The 18559-nt window shown below is 38.0% G+C and overlaps 3 protein-coding genes and 4 non-coding genes across 7 annotated transcripts; 6 read left to right on the forward strand and 1 right to left on the reverse strand.

Moving 5' to 3' along the window:
* The first annotated feature begins 769 nt into the window (after positions 1–769).
* LOC121302959 lies at positions 770–911 on the forward strand. The gene has a single exon (XR_005947744.1). It is a non-coding gene; the product is annotated as a U4 spliceosomal RNA (small nuclear RNA).
* Positions 912–1887: 976 nt separating this feature from the next.
* On the forward strand, positions 1888–2027 carry LOC121302953. Its single transcript, XR_005947738.1, has one exon. It is a non-coding gene; the product is annotated as a U4 spliceosomal RNA (small nuclear RNA).
* A 2628-nt stretch (positions 2028–4655) lies between these two features.
* LOC121302960 lies at positions 4656–4797 on the forward strand. The gene has a single exon (XR_005947745.1). It is a non-coding gene; the product is annotated as a U4 spliceosomal RNA (small nuclear RNA).
* Positions 4798–6601: 1804 nt separating this feature from the next.
* On the forward strand, positions 6602–6743 carry LOC121302961. Its single transcript, XR_005947746.1, has one exon. It is a non-coding gene; the product is annotated as a U4 spliceosomal RNA (small nuclear RNA).
* A 488-nt stretch (positions 6744–7231) lies between these two features.
* On the forward strand, positions 7232–14409 carry alg8 (ALG8 alpha-1,3-glucosyltransferase). Its single transcript, XM_041233088.1, has 13 exons — positions 7232–7340; positions 7815–7893; positions 8084–8277; positions 8592–8701; positions 9210–9277; positions 9987–10113; positions 10341–10444; positions 10970–11090; positions 11536–11675; positions 12085–12224; positions 12500–12597; positions 12782–12854; positions 13157–14409. Exons 1-13 carry the CDS (start codon positions 7252–7254, stop codon positions 13389–13391), a joined length of 1578 nt encoding a protein of 525 aa, XP_041089022.1. The 5' UTR covers positions 7232–7251; the 3' UTR covers positions 13392–14409.
* Positions 14410–14539: 130 nt separating this feature from the next.
* ndufc2 (NADH:ubiquinone oxidoreductase subunit C2) lies at positions 14540–16725 on the forward strand. Its single transcript, XM_041233092.1, has 3 exons — positions 14540–14772; positions 15200–15343; positions 15623–16725. The coding sequence occupies exons 1-3, from the start codon at positions 14634–14636 to the stop codon at positions 15670–15672; spliced, it is 333 nt and encodes a 110-aa protein (XP_041089026.1). The 5' UTR covers positions 14540–14633; the 3' UTR covers positions 15673–16725.
* A 171-nt stretch (positions 16726–16896) lies between these two features.
* On the reverse strand, positions 16897–17485 carry LOC121302829 (thyroid hormone responsive). The gene has a single exon (XM_041233091.1). It carries the CDS (start codon positions 17402–17404, stop codon positions 17009–17011), a length of 396 nt encoding a protein of 131 aa, XP_041089025.1. The 5' UTR covers positions 17405–17485; the 3' UTR covers positions 16897–17008.
* Between the last annotated feature and the right edge of the window lie 1074 nt (positions 17486–18559).

The raw sequence follows: 18559 nt of genomic DNA on the forward strand, positions 1-18559 counted from the left end.
TTTCGGCAGACCTTTATAGTTTGTTTTTTCCCTCTGGATTTGACTTGTGTTTAAACAATGTTCGGTTCAGTACACTCAGAGCACATTGCATTTGTAACATGCTATTATTTTTCAGTATAACTTAAACAAATAAACAATGAAAATAAACAGCTTTGTTAATCCCATCCAGGACATGCATGGGCAATGGGTGAAGAGTCGAGAAAAACGGCATGTAGGACATTTATTAACTAGCTGAAAATAAACAAACAAACAAACAAAAATACTGCTCGGAGTTATCGTTATGATCTTACTGTAGCCGCATACTTTAAATAGTTATATTGACGCATTTTAATATCAATATCTCCAGCCATACAAGACTCGGGTTAAGAGTACGTTGATTTGGAAGTGTTACAATTGACAACTATTACAACTGTTGACAACCCAATTCGTTATGACATTGGAAAGAACTTCAGGACCAAACGCATTATATTGTATTTCGTTCAGATGGGCGTTTCCTTGTTTTCTGAGCTAAAATCATTTGCGCATGCCCGGGCATGTCATTTGCATATCCGAATCCTTTCATACATTTCTGTACATTTTAAACAGTTAAACTAAGTTATATCGTTTATATCTTGTGAACGCCTTAATTAACATTGCATTGCAGACGGATGTGTTTTCTACACACATGTAACTTCATCTAACTCTAGTTTTATCTAAACACGTGTTCCGCTACCACAGCTGCAGAGCGGAGGGGTTTCAGTGTGGTGTCTCCGGGGCGCGGATGGCAGTCAGCTTTGCGCAGTGGCAGTATCGTAGCCTATGAGGTAAATCCGAGGCGCGATTATTGCTGGTTGAAAACTTGACCCAATACCCCGCTTGTAACGACTTGAAATATAGTCGGAACTTGCAATTTTTGACAGGCTCTGAGGAGACTGGATATACTGGTTACAAAATAGATAAAGCAGCATGAGCAAAGTAATTTATAAGTGCAGCATTTTCTGAGGTCTGTGGGAAGTAAAACGGTTATAGCAAACATCAGGTAAAAAGCAAATACAATACTCATGCTGCATAATTCTATATGTATATATATATATATATATATATATATATATATATATATATATATATAAATATATATGTATGGTGTCCTTGTGTGTGTCTGTATGAAGTGGCAAAATTATGCTGTAAGCAACTAGCAAATTAATTAAAACCGGGATAGCTTGAAAGAAACTGCAATTTAACAGTAAAATGTAATAGAAACTGCTCTGGTATAGAACATTATACAGTAGAAGGTATATCAGCTAGAACGGGGGTCTGGGAGGTAGGAAATCATTCTTTAACCATAAAAATGTCACGGTGCCGTCAATACAGGGTGGATTGAATGTGCTGCATGGATTATATGAATGTGTTTTCATTTAAAATATTGTTAAGTTGTATAACCTGAGACCCTTTTTTATTAGATTTACTTGAAGTTCCTGCATTTCTTTATAATTTGAATGCTACAATAATTTCAATAAACTATATATATATTGGTCAAAGCATATCAGTAGTTATATAAGACCTAAGACAGAAGCATAGGCTTCGCAGAAAAACGTTAGTATATTTTTTACAGTGAGCAATGTAATTGGCACTGCTAGTTCTTACCCATGCTGTGTGTTTGCATGTGTGAAGTTTGTAGTTCCAGCTTTTACACTCAATTCCAATCACACCATACATTTCTGTAGATTTTGAAATAGTTATAGTTTGTATCTTGTGAAGGCCTGGCTCAACGTTGCATTGCAGACGGGTGTGTTTTCTACACAGACATAACTTAATCTAACTCTAGTTTTATCTAAACATGTGTTCCGTTACCATAGCTGCAGAGCGGAGGGGTTTCAGTGTGGTGTCTCACGTGGGGGGGAGGTAGTCAGCTTTGCAGAGTGGCAGTATCATAGCCCATGAGGTAAATCCGAGGTGCGATTATTGCTGGTTGAAAACTTGACCCAATACGCGGCTTGTAACAACTTGCAATATAGTTGGAAATTGTAATTTTTGACAGTCTTTCGAGACTGAACTTGCCGTTTTAAATTAGATTACCAACTATTAGGGCTGTGTTCGAATGTTCGTTCGTTAGCCAGGGATTGTTTTAAACCTTCGAAGGTTCGACAGAGGGGTTCTTGCATTCGCTGTATGGTTGTATTGTTTTTGCTATTAACAGAAACTGTTTGGCAATGTGCGCATACTATAAACCACACATTAAATGTCACTGTCATGCAAAAATTCGGTCTTTTGATTTGTATAATACATATTACATAAACAAAAGTTGTTAGTAAAATCCGCTACCAAATCGTTATATATTAGGTACACCTCTGGCGCCGCTGCCGTGTGTGGAGCAGGGTGTAGTATCCAGAGCACTGGACTCGTACCTCTAGTGGCTGTATTGCTTCAGTACAATATGTACTGAATACCTCGTGTACAAGACAGTGTAAGAGAAGTGCTATGGTACAATATGTTTGAAACATACAAAACATACGCTAACACTAATCATTTTAATTTTGAAAAACTGAGCCCCGTCCGCCCCTCCCCGCTCCAGCTCGTGTTATCCAGAGGCAAACCTTTAATTGCTTCATTCACCATCTCGACAGCAAAGCGTTGTATAGCGTAAGCTGTAGTGAAAAGAAATGTCTTGAAACCCTTCTGCTGTTTGGGAATTTTTTTTTTTTTAAATGCCCAGACAACCAAAAAAATAAAGTTGAATGCAAACTGTGCAAGCGACTCGTATCATGGAGGCACAACCAATCTCCGGGGTCACTTGACAAGCGGAAGTTCATATTATTAGTAGCAGTATTGATATTTTTAGTAGTAGTAAAATGTGACTGATAAGCTGCTTGGAACGGTCACTGTTAAGTAAAGCTTTTGTCCGCTGCAGTTGGTGCTGGTGCAATGCAAGCTTACTGTATATATTGCAAGCAGGCTCAGTTACGTGTACATAAACAACGTGTATTTTTATTTAAATTCTAAAAACATGATAACTGTTCTATATAATGTAATTTTAAACTACATGTGAATGTTTTATTCCATTTATATGGCTTACCTGTCAAATAATAGGATTTTCAATCAAATATAAACAATTAGCTATGGTGACGTCACCGATAAATTATATAAATGAGTACCATCGAAGGTTCGAATCTTCCTTCGGTAATGTGTTCCGAACATTTGGAGGTCAAAATGTACGCTTTGTTGCAACACTACTCAGTAAAATACGATTATATCACGATTTCCCCAGAATCACAGTGTATTTTAACATTTGTTTCAGTCTGAGAACAGAAAGTGAGCCGTGCAAAAGTTTAAATGGTTAGCAAACGTCAAATAAAAAACAATAGTTAAACACAACTTCAAAAAAGTGGCTAGCAGAGGAACATCCCAACCAGATTTACAATGGAAACTTTAAAATTAACCAATGCCTTTTGTGCAGGCAACATACCTTTGCATACCGGCTTGGTTATTTTTATCGTGCATGTTTTTTTTTTTCCTTGTAATCCTTTTCGAGTATGAGATCATCACCAGCGCAGAGCTTCAATTGCCACAGTGACCTATATACCCCCGTCTTTCTTTCTGGCTCTCAGAATCGAATAAAATGACTGTTACAAGCGATCACGCTTACATTCACCATATCCGGCTCAAGAAAATTGTGAAATATATATGTCTGTGTGTGTGTCTTAAATGTAAGTGCTGGTTGTGGCTGGTTTAAAAAACACAATTTAGCAAATGTATGGCATGGTTACGTCCGTTGCAAAAAATAAATCTGGCAGCGTCAGCGGTGTAGCAGGAGGATCCTGCTGTGCTCGGCATGGATGATAGACGTCGAATCAAAGTGAACTTTTCATGTACATCTAGCAATACCAAAACCACAGCTGCGTTTATTAAATAGACTTTAACGAAAAACATATATTATTAGAAAAGTATCAATTTACATATCAGTGTTCAGATTATTATTATTATTTTTTAAATTGGACAAGGAATGCATGTTACAAATAAGAGACAACCTGTAACGGCTGTTTGAAACGGCTGTTCATTTAGCACAAATATTAAACTATTGTTATTTTTTTATTGATACATATCGTTTCCCGTCAAATTGTCTATTTTTAGCCGTGACGTGTTTTTTTTTTACACATTTTAACCGTGACAAATGGTATCCTTAATTTTAATTAAAACGCGATGTGTTTGTGCATACACTCTTTCTCAGACATTGATCAAGTTCACGCATATGAAGGGTTTCATTCCTCTCTTCTATACCCCCTTGGTGATGGTCTGTGTAGAGATTTTGTGTTTGTGACCTTGTGTTTAAAAACTGTTCGGTTTCATTAGAAAGAACTTCAGGACCAAACGCATTATATTGTATTTCGTTCAGATGGGCGTTTCCTTGTTTTCTGAGCTAAAATCATTTGCGCATGCCCGGGCATGTCATTTGCATATCCGAATCCTTTCATACATTTCTGTACATTTTAAACAGTTAAACTAAGTTATATCGTTTTTATATCTTGTGAACGCCTTAATTAACATTGCATTGCAGACGGATGTGTTTTCTACACACGTAACTTCATCTAACTCTAGTTTTATCTAAACACGTGTTCCGCTACCACAGCTGCAGAGCGGAGGGGTTTCAGTGTGGTGTCTCCGGGGCTCGGATGGCAGTCAGCTTTGCGCAGTGGCAGTATCGTAGCCTATGAGGTAAATCCGAGGCGCGATTATTGCTGGTTGAAAACTTGACCCAATACCCCGCTTGTAACGACTTGAAATATAGTCGGAACTTGCAATTTTTGACAGGCTCTGAGGAGACTGGATATACTGGTTACAAAATAAGTAAATGCAATAGTCATTCTGTAATATATATATATATATATATATATATATATATATGTACTTAAGAGTGTGATGGTGAAATTACGCTGTAAGAAGCTAGCAAATTAATTAAAACCGGGATAGCTTGAAAGAAGCTGCAATTTAACAATGAGATGCAATAGAAACTGCTCTGGTATGCAATATTATACAATAGACGGTATCTCAGCTAGCACTGGGGTCTGGCAGGTAGGAAATCATTCTCTAATCATAGCAATGTCAGGGTGCCGCCAATGCAGGGCGTATTGAATGCGCTGCATGGATTATATGAATGTGTTTTCGTTTAAAACATTGTTAAATTGTATAACCTGAGACCCTTTTTTAATTAGATTTACTTGAAGTTACTGCATTTCTTTATAATTTGAATGCTACAGTAATTTCAATAAACTATATATATTGGTCAAAGCATATCAGTAGTTATATAAGACCTAAGACAGAAGCATAGGCTTCGCAGAAAAACGTTAGTATATTTTTTACAGTGGGCAATGTAAATGACACTTCTAGTTCTTACCCATGCTGTGTATTTGCATGTGTGAAGTTTGTAGTCCAAATCCCACCATGCATTTCTGTAGATTTTGATTGCACTTGCAATTTTTGACAGGCTCTGAGGGGGCTGATTTTGTTGGTTAAAGTAAATTGTTATCGGTGGAAGTTTGCCTTGTTAGGTTTGTGTAGTGCATTGGTTCCCAATTACAGAATATATTTTGACGTTAAAGTTTGTTTTTTAATTTAAACGTCTTACTAAGAAAAAAAGTTTATTTGCAGGTTATGTTACAGAATTAGAAGAGTCATCTGAAAAATAGAACTGGTTGACTTTTATCAATATTTTCAACAAACCCGTCCAACAAAAATACCCATTTCATGTGTAATAAATTGTAATCGTGTTGCTTTATCGACATTATCCCTATTGGTAAATGAGGTAGCTTGATTAGAGAGATCTCTGTCAGAAAGCAATGTGTTGTGCAACACTGTCTCGGCTCGGAGTGCTGTTCTTCCATTAGTCAATAAAGTTTTTCGAAAAGTCTAATGAACTCGCTATTAGAATACAAAAAATATATAAAATAAAACTGGACCACTTTATATTTTTATATTGTATTGATGTTTGGTTTTCTTCAGTCAAAGTAATTGCAGAATTTGTCGTAATGTTTCATTGTCGAGACAGGGAACCAGCTCAGGATTACCAGATTTAAAAATGTTACATTGGATTCACCAAGAGTGGGATGAGATTATTTTATGTTTCCACTTGCATCAAAAACCTCCAAATAGCTTGCCGTAAAATATTCAACCAGCCCATATATTCGCATTGTTTTTCCTTTCATGCTATTTCAGGACGGACATTAGAGGGCACTCCATTGTTTGCGTGCTTTGAATATGGCCTGTCCCACATTGCTAAGTATTTTGTTAAAAATAAATGCTGATTATTTAGCACTTAATCACGCAGGTGCTGCAACATCCTGATACCAGGAGTCAGAACCTTAAAGCTGACACGCAAGCGAACATTGGACGGGGCGATATTAGCATATTGCAATCCCAGCATGCCTTTATGTAAGCGACAGTGCATTTCAAAGTCATTGCTCTCTGTTATGTGTTGTTTATTTTGTGTTTTTGGGCTAGCATAAGCAATATTTTATATCAATGCATATTTATTTTGAAATGCAGTGTGTTTGCCTGCTGTAATAAATGACACCATAGCAGGGACTCTAGTGTCACTCAGAGGGGAAGCCCGGTTTTCCTCCTGCATGTCAGCTTTGCGCAGTGGCAGTATCGTAGCCTATGAGGTAAATCCGAGGCGCGATTATTGCTGGTTGAAAACTTGACCCAATACCCCGCTTGTAACGACTTGAAATATAGTCGGAACTTGCAATTTTTGACAGGCTCTGAGGAGACTGGATATACTGGTTGGAATAAGAGATTAATGTTTTTAAGTGAGTTGTATTTAATGTAACCTATTACGTGTGTTGTCACAGTTCCGCACAATCCCGTGTAGCGCCACTGCTGGTCATACCAGTGTTTCGAATAGCAGTATACCATTTATATTTTAAAATCACAGTTTATTTTGGCATAATGTATATATGCATGCTCTGCACTTGCAGGCTGTTACACAACTAGTACAGTAAGCAGAAAAATAGAATTGGGTGACCTTCAGCAACATGCGGTTTCAATAAACCCGACAAAAAAATACCTTTTTAATATGTGCTGCCTCCTAATCGCGCAGCCTATGTTGCTTTGTCGTTTATCGATCTCACACCTTTTTAAATTTAGCAGATTGATGACGGGAATCGCTATCGGTACGCGAAGCAGGAGAGCAGTGTGCTGAGTGTGCAGAGAATACTGTCTCGCCGCGGTGCGTTGTTACCTACGGTTAGTTGTCAATAAAGTTTTTTGAACACTGTAATGGCGGCGCTCAGGTCTGTGAAGTGGAGTTGGTTCCTGTCTTTAGCAATCGGAGTGTCTCTGTTAAAATGCCTGCTTATAACCACATAGTAAGGAAGCTAAACAGTTTACTCTTGGACAAGCACTTAACCGCGGCTATACAGTTTTATTTTGACGTTTGATTAATGTAAACGTTATAGTGCTGTACGTTAGGTTGGTGTTCGGACAGCTCATCACACTAATCTGTTATATGACTCGTATTTTATTAAACGTTGCGGTAATAATCCTGTCCAATGTAAAGAGAATAAACTCCACAATGAAGTAGGGTTTTTATGTTACATACTTCAATAGCATGGCTTATTATTACATTATTTTAACTGCTTCAAAGTTGCTACAGCTTCGATGAATTGAAGGGAAATCTTCTGATTTTTGACTCTGGTACTACTAATATGGTCACTATGCACCTGTAGCCTGTTTTGTTTAATCAAACCTTGCCTGTATAGTCACTGTCATTATTATACGTAGGCTACACTTGCACGTGATTTCTTTAAGAACTTTTTTTTTTTAATTCAATTTTTATGTAGCCATTCGACAGATTTCGAGGTCCACAGGAACTGGCTAGCAATCACACACAGCTTGCCTGTCTCTCAGTGGTACTATGAGGTAAGTAGTCTGTCATGAAAAAACAGGAGTTACTCGCTATTACAATACAAACAAACTGGACCCTTCTTATACTGTATTGATGTATAGTTTTCTTCAGTCAAAGTAATTGCAGAATATGTCGTAATGTTTCAATGTCGAGACGGAATAAAATATTAAACAAGACTTTATATATTCTCGTTTTTTCTTGTAGGCTACTTCAGAATGGACACTGGATTATCCTCCGTTGTTTGCGTGGTTTGAATATGGCCTGTCCCACATTGCTAAGTATTTTGATAAAGAAATGCTGGTTATTCAGCACTTAAATCATGCCAGTGCTGCAACAGTACTCTTCCAAAGGCTGTCCGTCATCTTCACTGATATTGTCTTCATTTACGCAGTGAGAGAGTAAGTGTTTGTGCCGCTGTTTCAGCACGCCATTTAATAATACGACTCTGTGTACAGTAGGACAGTTCAGTCTTTTCAACTCGCATCACAATGCAATGGTACGCTATGTCTGTCTCGGGTACCTTTCACAGCTGGACTACACTTACCAGGATGCATTGGATGTGTCCCAAACTGTCCTCGTGTACATGGAGTCATACGATAACCCTAAATAATGCAAAGTGGTTCATTTTAGTTGTAACAGTAGGATCGATTTGAAACATGTGCAATGCATGTAAAATAAACAAGCGTACTTACCTTGCTTTATGTTGGCGCAGGTGTTGTAGGTGTGTTAATGGGAGGAAAGAATCGAAGGAACTTCTAGAGGAACCAGCATTTATTCTTGCAGTGCTGCTGTTATGGAACTTCGGGCTCCTGATCATTGATCGTATCCTTCGATTCAGCTGGCAGAACCGATTTTAACGTTTTTTGTTTCAATGTGTAGCGTAAGCGTCTTGCCTGTGATAAAGGGGCAGTAAAACAGATACAGTACGTAATTACACCAGTAACTGGGAAATGGTATACAATGTAGACACTGGAAAACCAGATGTACCCGTAATAGGGCGGAGGCTGGGCACAAACTGGCGACCCTGCGCACAGCAAGAGAGAGTTTTAACCACAATCCAAAAGAGCCAGGCTCGTCTGCATTCGTGGCTTTAGAGCTTTTAATCTCATCTCACCGACAGCAGACAGAGAATCTATAACAGCAGTGTATCACACAACACTGCCTGTTACAACTATATTTGGTGGCAAATTCAGTATCTATTTACAGCTATCATGTTGAAACTCTGAAAAGCGGCAGTTTTTATTACAGGGTTTAGCACCAACCTGTGTAAATAGTGATACAGTATTTGGATTAAGATCACCTACATTATTTATTCTTAACTCATGTCCAGATATTCATTTTCAGTACAACGGCTTCTTGTTTGGCTTTTTGCTTCTTTCAGTTGCGAGACTCTTTCAGGTGAACCAACAATAAAAATGGTCTTACTGTATTCAGTGTTAACATTCTCAGACAGACAGCTCATCATGACTTGAAGTGATTGAAGAAGATCTGATGCAGGGCTTCTGTGCCTCTCACAAGTATACACAACAAGGAAGGCAGAGAGAGAGAGAGAGAGAGAGAGCTTTTAGCCACAATCCTCCGAGATTGTGGAACGCATTGCCACCTCGTATGAGACGTGCGACAGTACACCAGTTCATGTTTTCTTTGGTCAAACATACTTTTGTAGTTTAGCTTTTTAATATCAATATTTAAAATGTGTACCCGTCTTTCTTTTTTACTTTTGACATTTCTTTTTAACATTATATTATACCGCACTGCTTTTATATTTGATCTTGCTTTTTCACTCTATTTAAAAAAAAAAAATATCTGTTTTAGTTTGGCTGTCTTTTTGCTTTGAGGAACTCTCTGTATGAAATGCGCTATATACATACATTTGATTTGGTGTTTCCCAAGAAAAATGTCACCTGTCTGTTTGAATGATGTGGTGTGTGTTACAAGGTACACAGAATAAAGTCCAAACTACTGTGGATCCACTGAAGCAACCCAGTCAAATAGGCTAACAATAACCTGCATAGAAATGCTACTGTCATATATAGCATTACCTGGTATACAAACTTTCAGATGTGACTGAGCTCTTTCAGCCTTGAAAATGATTCTTGTTTTCCAGAACAGACATCTGGAGGGGGCTCTGGTGTTTGCTGTCTTGTTAAACCTGAAACACATCTACCTGTATGTTGCACCAGCGTATGGCATCTACCTCCTTCGCTCATACTGCTTCACGAAGAGCCTGCCAGGTACAGCGTTCTTTCAAAACCTGCTCACCTGGATGTTTTCAGTTTTGCACTTTATTTATTGTTTCGGAAATGTGATTTAAAACTCATTTGCATTGCATAATGAGGTTCAGAGCAAAGCATTTAACTGCAGCCAGTTCACTACTTGTTAGTCCAGTTTAGAATAGCCCCTGGGTTGCGTATCTGTAGCTGTTCAGAGGTGTTGTGTTCTAATGTCGTTCTATTTTCAGATGGATCAGTTAAGTGGAGTAGTTTCAGCTTCACTCGTCTTATTGCTTTGGGCACAATCGTCTGTTCTGTGTTTGCAGCTTCATTTGGGCCTTTCATAGCCATGGTAAAACTGTGTTTTGTTTTTTTATACCATAATAAATGATGCATTTTCATGCCAAGGTTGGCTTCTTAAACACCAATTCAACAGTCTTACAGAAATGTTCAGATCACTTGTTTACATTTTTTTTTATAAGCAAAGACTTTTGAAATTTAAACCTTTAAACTTTTAAACCTTTTCCCAAATGCCATAGATACGCTTAGAATACCCAGTTTATTTTCTGTTAATCATATGAGCTTTTTAAATGAATTACAGATTTACGATGTTAATTATGCACTGCAAGTTATACTTCAGTTGCTAGCATCAATTGAAAAAAAGTTTTCTATCTGTATTAGCGAGACAGTATATCAGCTGCAACAGGCTTTTTCAGCCACTAGGGGGAGACTGTTACACACGTAATGTTCTATATCTGTGAAATAGTAAAAGACACATTCAGTCCCAAGGCATACTCTTTTCTAGCTGATAGTCTGTTATGACTGTTATATGTAAAAGGGATTGTATTTCTTCACAGTGAGTGTTTCTCTTTTTTAGGGTCAGTTACCTCAGGTGCTATCCCGGCTCTTTCCCTTCAAGAGAGGTCTGTGTCATGCCTATTGGGCTCCTAACTTCTGGGCTTTGTACAATGTGGTGGACAAAGCTCTCTCCATCCTGGGTACTGCACTGTTCTCATTGATAACTTTTTCAAAGTGTAATTTCTTGCATTAGTAGTAGGCATATCCTTAATCCTAAATAAATCCTAAACTTAAAACTCACACTATGTTAAGTCACCTCTGTGCCATTTTGCTAAGTTGATTGATCTCAGTTTTACAAAATATGAAACACAGCTTTCTTATTGAAGCGTGAATGTGCACAGATGTCAAAGAGCCATGATAACACCTTTATTCACTGTAGCTAAATATGTGGTTTCAGCAGATGTGGACTTAAAGGCTGCCTTTTTAAATGGAAGAAATTCTAATTGAATTTCATCTTTTAATGATTGCTTTTATCAGTAAAGTAACAGGTACAAGAATGCGTTCAGAGAAAAAAAAACGAGTCAGAGAATGTAAAATATGAGGGATCTGTTGTTCAAATATTAACCATTGAGCCCTATTTTGTAGGTTTGAAATTGAAACTCCTTGATGCTGATGGGGTTGCTAAGGCTTCCATGACTGGAGGTTTGGTGCAAGAATTCCAGCACACTGTCCTGCCTTCTGTGTCGCCCTTAACAACGTTCATTTGCACCCTTGTTTCAATCACAGTGAGTACCTGCACCTGCTGTGAGCATACCTAGAACCTCATGTCTTGCGATTATTCAGTTTATGTGATAAGGATTGCCTTACATCAACCGGTTGTTTTAAATATACCAAAATTCAGCATGTCACCTAAATGCACCAACTTCAAACAGTGTTTGTTTGGCTTCACAGCCATAGCTGATTGGATGTTGTTATAAAATCAAATTAGAGCAATTAGATTTATTTTGCAAGTGTATTTTAATTGCCTAGCCATGTTTGTAAATATATATTTTGTCAAGGAGTTTGCCAAATACAGCTTAGTGATATAGTCACTTGTACAAATCAACAAACCCCTGCTGATAAATCCTAACCTACCTACTGAATCACTTGCACGTGTCCTGTGGATTCAGACCCTGTAAACCCTCTTTCCCCCAGCCTGCAGTCCTCTGCCTATGGCACAAACCTCAAGGACCCAGAGGCTTCCTGCGGTGCCTGATCATTTGTGCTTTGGGATCTTTCATGTTTGGCTGGCACGTGCATGAAAAGGCTATTCTTATTGCCATTCTTCCCTTGAGGTAAATGACTCACTTTCAAATGCTGTGGTTTTGTTTTATTTAGTGCCGTTCTAATCATGTTTCGACGTGATATATGACCCTAACAGATAGACACTTTTTGAGTCTCTTTGCATGGATGCTGTATATTTAGTTTGAAACCTGCAGCTTCTTGATTTTTTTCCCAGTCTGTTACTGGTTGCCCCACCTTGTTAAACCAGGGTTCAATAAGGGTACATATTTTAAGATACAGAAGCACTGTATAAAAGTACAGTGAAATCCTCTGTGTTTTATTTCAGTTTAATGGCTGTGGACAATCGGAGAGATGCTGGAATATTTATAATATTGACCACCACTGGCCACCTCTCTCTCTTCCCTCTTATCTTTACTGCACCAGGTAACACAGGGGGAGGTTTGAATGCATTTCAAATATGTTTTATTTATTTATTTGCTACAAAACTTATGAAGGGTTAAACATGCAGGTCATAGTAATTCTAATAATATAGGTCTTTATGAACTGTTGGAAAATGTATAGTTGTTGCTTTATATAAATTCATCCTTTTTTGTGCATTGTTTTCCAGAGTTGCCCATCAAGATCTTATTAATGCTCATGTTTACAGTGTACAGTTTGGCTTCACTACAGAGGTTGTTTAGGTAAGAGAATAAAAGTGTTGTTCCTCAGTAAGATTTGTCATTTCAGTTTATTGCCTGGGATATAGTGAAAGAGCCAGTACTTGCGTGTACCATTCTTTAAAGTCATGTAGCGTCATTGTGAAGTCACTCGATCCACAGATACAGCTGAGACTTGTCCACATACAACAAACATGTCTGTTCTACTCTGTCAGCACTTTCAGGGTAAACCGTGACACTTCAAAAGTTGCAACACTTACATTCGTAATTCTTCTAGTGCGTATCATGATTTGAGTTAAATAATGCTTGTCTTTTTATTCCTGCAGAAAAGAAGGCAGTTTACTCAGCTGGCAGGAAGCCGTCTATCTTACAGGGCTGGTTCCCTTGGAAGTTTTCTGTGAAGTGGTGTATCCGCTGACAAGCTGGCAGCAAACCTTACCATTCCTCCCTCTGCTGCTTACCTCAGTTTACTGTGCACTAGGAGTAACATACTCGTTCTTTAAACTTTACCTGGCAATGCTAACTGAGCCAGAGGGGATACAGAAGAGAAAGGACCAGTAGTGTGGTGTTGCTGTACCAATGTTGTAATAATGGACTGTAGAAAGATTACTGTGTATGAGGACCAGTATATGAGGATCATGGACATCTGCTATCAACAACATGACTGAAATGTCTCTATAAGAAACATTTACAGTGTATAATCAGAATGGACCAAATATTATATATTTTTTGTTTTGGCATAAAAGTCAGATAAATAAGGATACATATTGTATTTTCATATATGTCAAAAACAAAATGACGAAAACTGCTGTCAAAATGTGTTTTTTTTTTTTTCTGTGTTAAACATCTGGCTATTTTCTATACAACAAAGCCAGCTATGTCTTAAACCAATACAAAGGGTTAAAAAGTGATGGAAACCAAAAACTAACTGGCACCAACAAGTTTTATTTATAATAGTAAAACTTAAGATATGTAATTTGTTTTGAGTTTACTGTCACCATGTCACACATTTGAATCAATGCTAAACAGATGAGGTTTGTTTTCTTTGTGAAGTATATTTATGAATTAGCAGTACGCAAGTCATTAAGATTTTGTAATATGGCCAAATAAAACAATATACAACCGACACCAGTTCCTTTAGCACCTGACTAAATATGTGACCCTAATACTCTAAATCCCAACTCTTTTTAAGCTACCAATGCAATGCCTGCACTGTATTTCTGTCTTCCTCAAATAATCCTGCCAGTTGCCTGTAAACCCTAAACAGACTTTCAAGTATCTCTTTTTGTACACTTGCATTTGAAAGCTGGACACTTCTTGAGAAACAGAAAACTGCTCGTTCCATTCTTTGGTCGCATGCATTTAAAGAAACAGAAAGAGTATAAATTGTTTTCAATTAAAACCGCCTTGCACCACCACGTGTGGAGAAAGTTAGAGTTGAGGAAGCATCAGCAGCACACTGTAGATTTATATAATTACGTTTATTAAATACAGTTTGTACTAGACCTGCTTGTTTTTGTGGGTGGAGAGCAAATACAACATTTAAAACTTTAAAATGTATCTTGAAACGTGTCAACGTTATAAGTGTTTAACCTCAATAAACACAGTAGGCATTGCTTTGCTGTGCTATACTGTAGCGGAACCTTTGTGTTTGCAGTCAAAGTTTCTTCGACGGAAGTAGTATACATTTCCGTCCGTCTAGTTGTCCTTGGTTTCCTCTCGGTTGAGGTGACAGTAGTTGTTAATTTGATTTTTTTGTCCGCAGTTCGTTGGGAAGGGGATTCTTTTTCTCAGGTAGCGACCATGGTGCTGCTACCGGACGAAGCCAAGGGTCTCCCTCCCCCGGGCATCCTGAACCGAAACTCTGCGTGGTTCGGACTGGTCGGCTGGTTCTCTGCAATGCTGCACAACGGACTGAACCGCAGACCAGCACTCAGATCCGGTGAGCATGTCATTAAACACGGGCATTTTACAAAAAATAAAAACAAGAGTCAGGTCTGTTATTGATTAAAAACATGAAATGTGATTTCAGTGAAACTGGCCTACCGAGTATAATTCTACCACAGGTGTGTTATAACTGCGAGACTGTCCACCCGGCATTTTGTTCAGCTGTTTGTTTTGCTAATTTGTTGTAAATGTTCTACACACAGACAGGTCAGACAGTATAGCAGATTTGTGTACGTGGGTTTTTTTTTTCAATCACACTTTCTAAGATACTAGTATTAAGAAACTAGATCGAGAAAACAAACGTATCGACAAAGCCACTATAGAAACGTTCGTTTACTTCACTTCGTTTCTTAAACGTTTCCCCTGGCATCGTCTTGGTTCTGTCTCAACATCTACGGTTCCGTTTGTCTTCGTTTCTTCAGGTGTGCATCGCCAACTGCTGTTGGCAAGCATTGGCTGGTTTGTAGGGTATCACCTTACCAAGTATGAGAATTATACATACGCCAGACTAGACCGAGATATGAGGGAATACATCCGACTGCATCCAGACGAGTTTCAGCACAAAGGTAACCATTCTTCTTTCATTTCATTTTTTTTTATTTTATTATTATTTGTTATGACAAAATATTGTTTCCGTTAAAAAAAAAAAAAGCCCTTTATTAAATGCGATAAATCTTATTTTTATAAGAGACTACTTAGTTAAAGACTGAAAGAGTTAATTATTTGTCAAGCAGGAGAATGCGCAATGTAATTTTAAAAAATGAGATTCTTTATTGAGTGTACATGTGAACCACCTTTATACATTGCCCGAGTAACCAGATCCTGACGTGTACTTTCTTTTGTAGATAAAAGGACCTACGCAGAAGTTTTGGAGAATTTCACTCCCATTCGCTGATTCAGCGTTGTTGACCTCAATTGGGTGAAATTGTATTTGAAGCTTGGGAGGGAGATGTTTTCTGCTGTAAAGGGTAATTTGTGAGCAATGCTTGGAGCGATATGTACAAAACATTAAACACTTGTATATGATAAATTAAACTCTTTTTTTTTTTCTCAGTGTAGTGTTTTTTGTTTGGATCATTACTTTGTGCTGGATGTAAAGAATATGCCTTTGCAAACAAGCAGAATTAGCATTTTTAATTTGTGAGAGGTGATACCTTGATTTTTTTTTTTTTTTTTATTCTAGGCGTGCTTATTAGTATTATGCCTTTTAATAGATATATTCAAATATATTAAATTATTTCTATTTAAAATGATTAAGTCAAGTCTCATTTTACCCATATTTTTAAACCAAGCATGTACTTCCTTCACATGCAGTTCCACTATTACCCAACAGATGGCAATGCACTTGGAACATATTAGGAATAATGCATTTTTTAAATAAACAGTATTGTCGGAGTTCGGGTTTTTTACTTTTCAGTTTGCTACAACTTTGATAATCTATCAGTTGGTCAGGTATTACTATATGAGTTTATTGTTTTTAATAACTCAAGAAATCTGTGTGTAAAGTTTAATACGTCTTTGAAAACGAGATAATGGGGTGCGTAAACAAGCGAATATACGTGTTGTGTTTCTATACTGTTGTGGTCAGAAGTAACATACATTGTCACAGTAATACCTGGTCGTGCAGAAATATATTTCACCATAGCTGCAAAAAATAAACAATTAAGGGAGAAGTTCCCGTTAGAAACCCCAGTGTGTTTAGTATACCAGAGAACAGAGAATTCAAATGGATGTGTTTCCTGTTTAATACAAATAGTCTGTAAAGGGTTTTATATATGTGTTTTTATATTTGTGTTTACTGATAGTCAAACAATCTCTTAAAAGCATTTAATAGCATGTCAAACACCTTTACACTTGAGAAATCCCCCCTTTTCTCTTTGGTAGCCCCGTGTGCAATTATGTGCTGTTGTGTTTGTAATTGTATTTGTTTCCAATATTAACAGCAAAATATCAGATTATCTAATAACCGTGCTGCGTTTGAAAAAAAATGTTGTTCATTTAAAAAGCCTCGTCAATCTGGTATTACGCACGTACCTACTGGAAATACATTGCAACAAGATACTCCGCAAAGAATATGAGTACTGTCTGAAAACAAAACACTACTAACAGGACCAGGCAATCAGATCAAACCATTTTATTATTAATGTTTACATTGTCTGTAGAATAACTTTGTTTCTTGAAAACAGCAATTGTTCGAATGTTATTTTTGTGCGGTTTTGCATGCTTTGGCTCTAGTTGGACAGGCCGATGACTTCGTTGTATAGTCTGGTGAGCATGTGGGACGACGTGGTGAGGTTGTTGAGCACAGAGAAGAGCCCCGTCAGGTGGAAATGGAAGAGGGTCTCTGGGTCCAAGTCCTCCAGGGTCTCCAGTGGGACGCTGAGGGCTTTCCGCTCATCGGGGGGCATCAGCCCGCTCTCCACAACGTTCCTCACAGACTTCAGCATCAGGTAGTACTCGTATAGGTCTTTATTGTCGCCATCTGCTGCAAAGGTGTCCTCGGGGCGCACATCACGGAGAAGACTGGGCAGCATGATGGTGTGCTCCATGTTGCTCACAGCAGAAGTGTACCGGCTCAGGGTAGCAACCAGGCAGCTCTTCTGGTTCTTCAGCTCGGCAGACTGCATGGCTTCTTCCTGGTGTTCTTGTGTTGCTGCGGCGATCTTGTTGCTGGTGAGGAAGTCTCAGTACAGTGCGAATTCAAAGGCAGAATGCTTGAGGTTTTATAGGATTGATTGCTCTGCCCTGGGTGTAACCATGAAGCAAGGTCAAGCATGGTGTTTGAATTGCAATCACTTTGGCAGCACAGGCAGTGTCTGTTGCCATAGAAACGGGACACCCGCCAAATCTGAGGTCATTGACTTCGTATCAGGAGATCGGATGATGAAAGCTGCATGCTTTTATCGGTTTCTTCACACATTCAGCAAGTTAGCGACTGCAGCACCTTGTCTAACATACAAATAGAGACTTGAGACTCAAACATTGCATTAACCAGACAATATTAATAATTTCCAAAGTACTGTATGTATCAGAAGATGGGGAACTCGCAGCAACTTACAGGGCAAGCCATGTGAGTGTGACTCGGTCACTTGCCCAACAGGGAGCTCATGATTGACCCATCTGCTCTCACAGGGTTACAGCAACATTGAGGCAATATTCTACTTGTGCATTTCAAATCAGGCTTAGATTGATTACAACAACAAAACATATTTATTTTGTTGTAGAGGGCCTTAAGTTTGCTTTATGTGTTGTTTTGAAAAACAATAAACTGAGTTCAAAAGAAAAACAGTTTATGAAAGATGGTGAAAAGCTTCCAGCGTCTGCTGCAATTATTTTAAATATGATCAGGCTGTGAACTCAGCTGCAGCCTATAACCATATACATCCCTGTAGTTTTTAATATGCACTATGGCTCTCAATAAACAGCAGCCCTGCTGCATTTCATTGTCGCAGGTAGTATTGTATATTCAAAGTTTGCTGTTTCTTTTCTGTGTAAGAGAGCTTTTTAAAAAAGTGGGAGTGGTATATGGGAGTTTGTATTTGAAATGGAATGTGTATTGAAATCCCACTATCCCTTCAATTAAACAGATTTGCTGAACAGTTCTCTGGAATTAGGACAATTATTTGTTTACATGGTGGAATTTAATGCTGTAACTGATTAAAATGCCAACAATGTTTGAGAATTTATTATTTTCTCTTTAGCGTTTGCACCAAAGTGAATTTGAAATGCCCAGTAACTATTTTTATCAGATCATGTTTTCTTTAAAGTTGCTCTTGTGATGG

Source organism: Polyodon spathula, chromosome 30 (genome assembly GCF_017654505.1).
Source record: "Polyodon spathula isolate WHYD16114869_AA chromosome 30, ASM1765450v1, whole genome shotgun sequence".
Classification (NCBI taxonomy): domain Eukaryota; kingdom Metazoa; phylum Chordata; class Actinopteri; order Acipenseriformes; family Polyodontidae; genus Polyodon; species Polyodon spathula.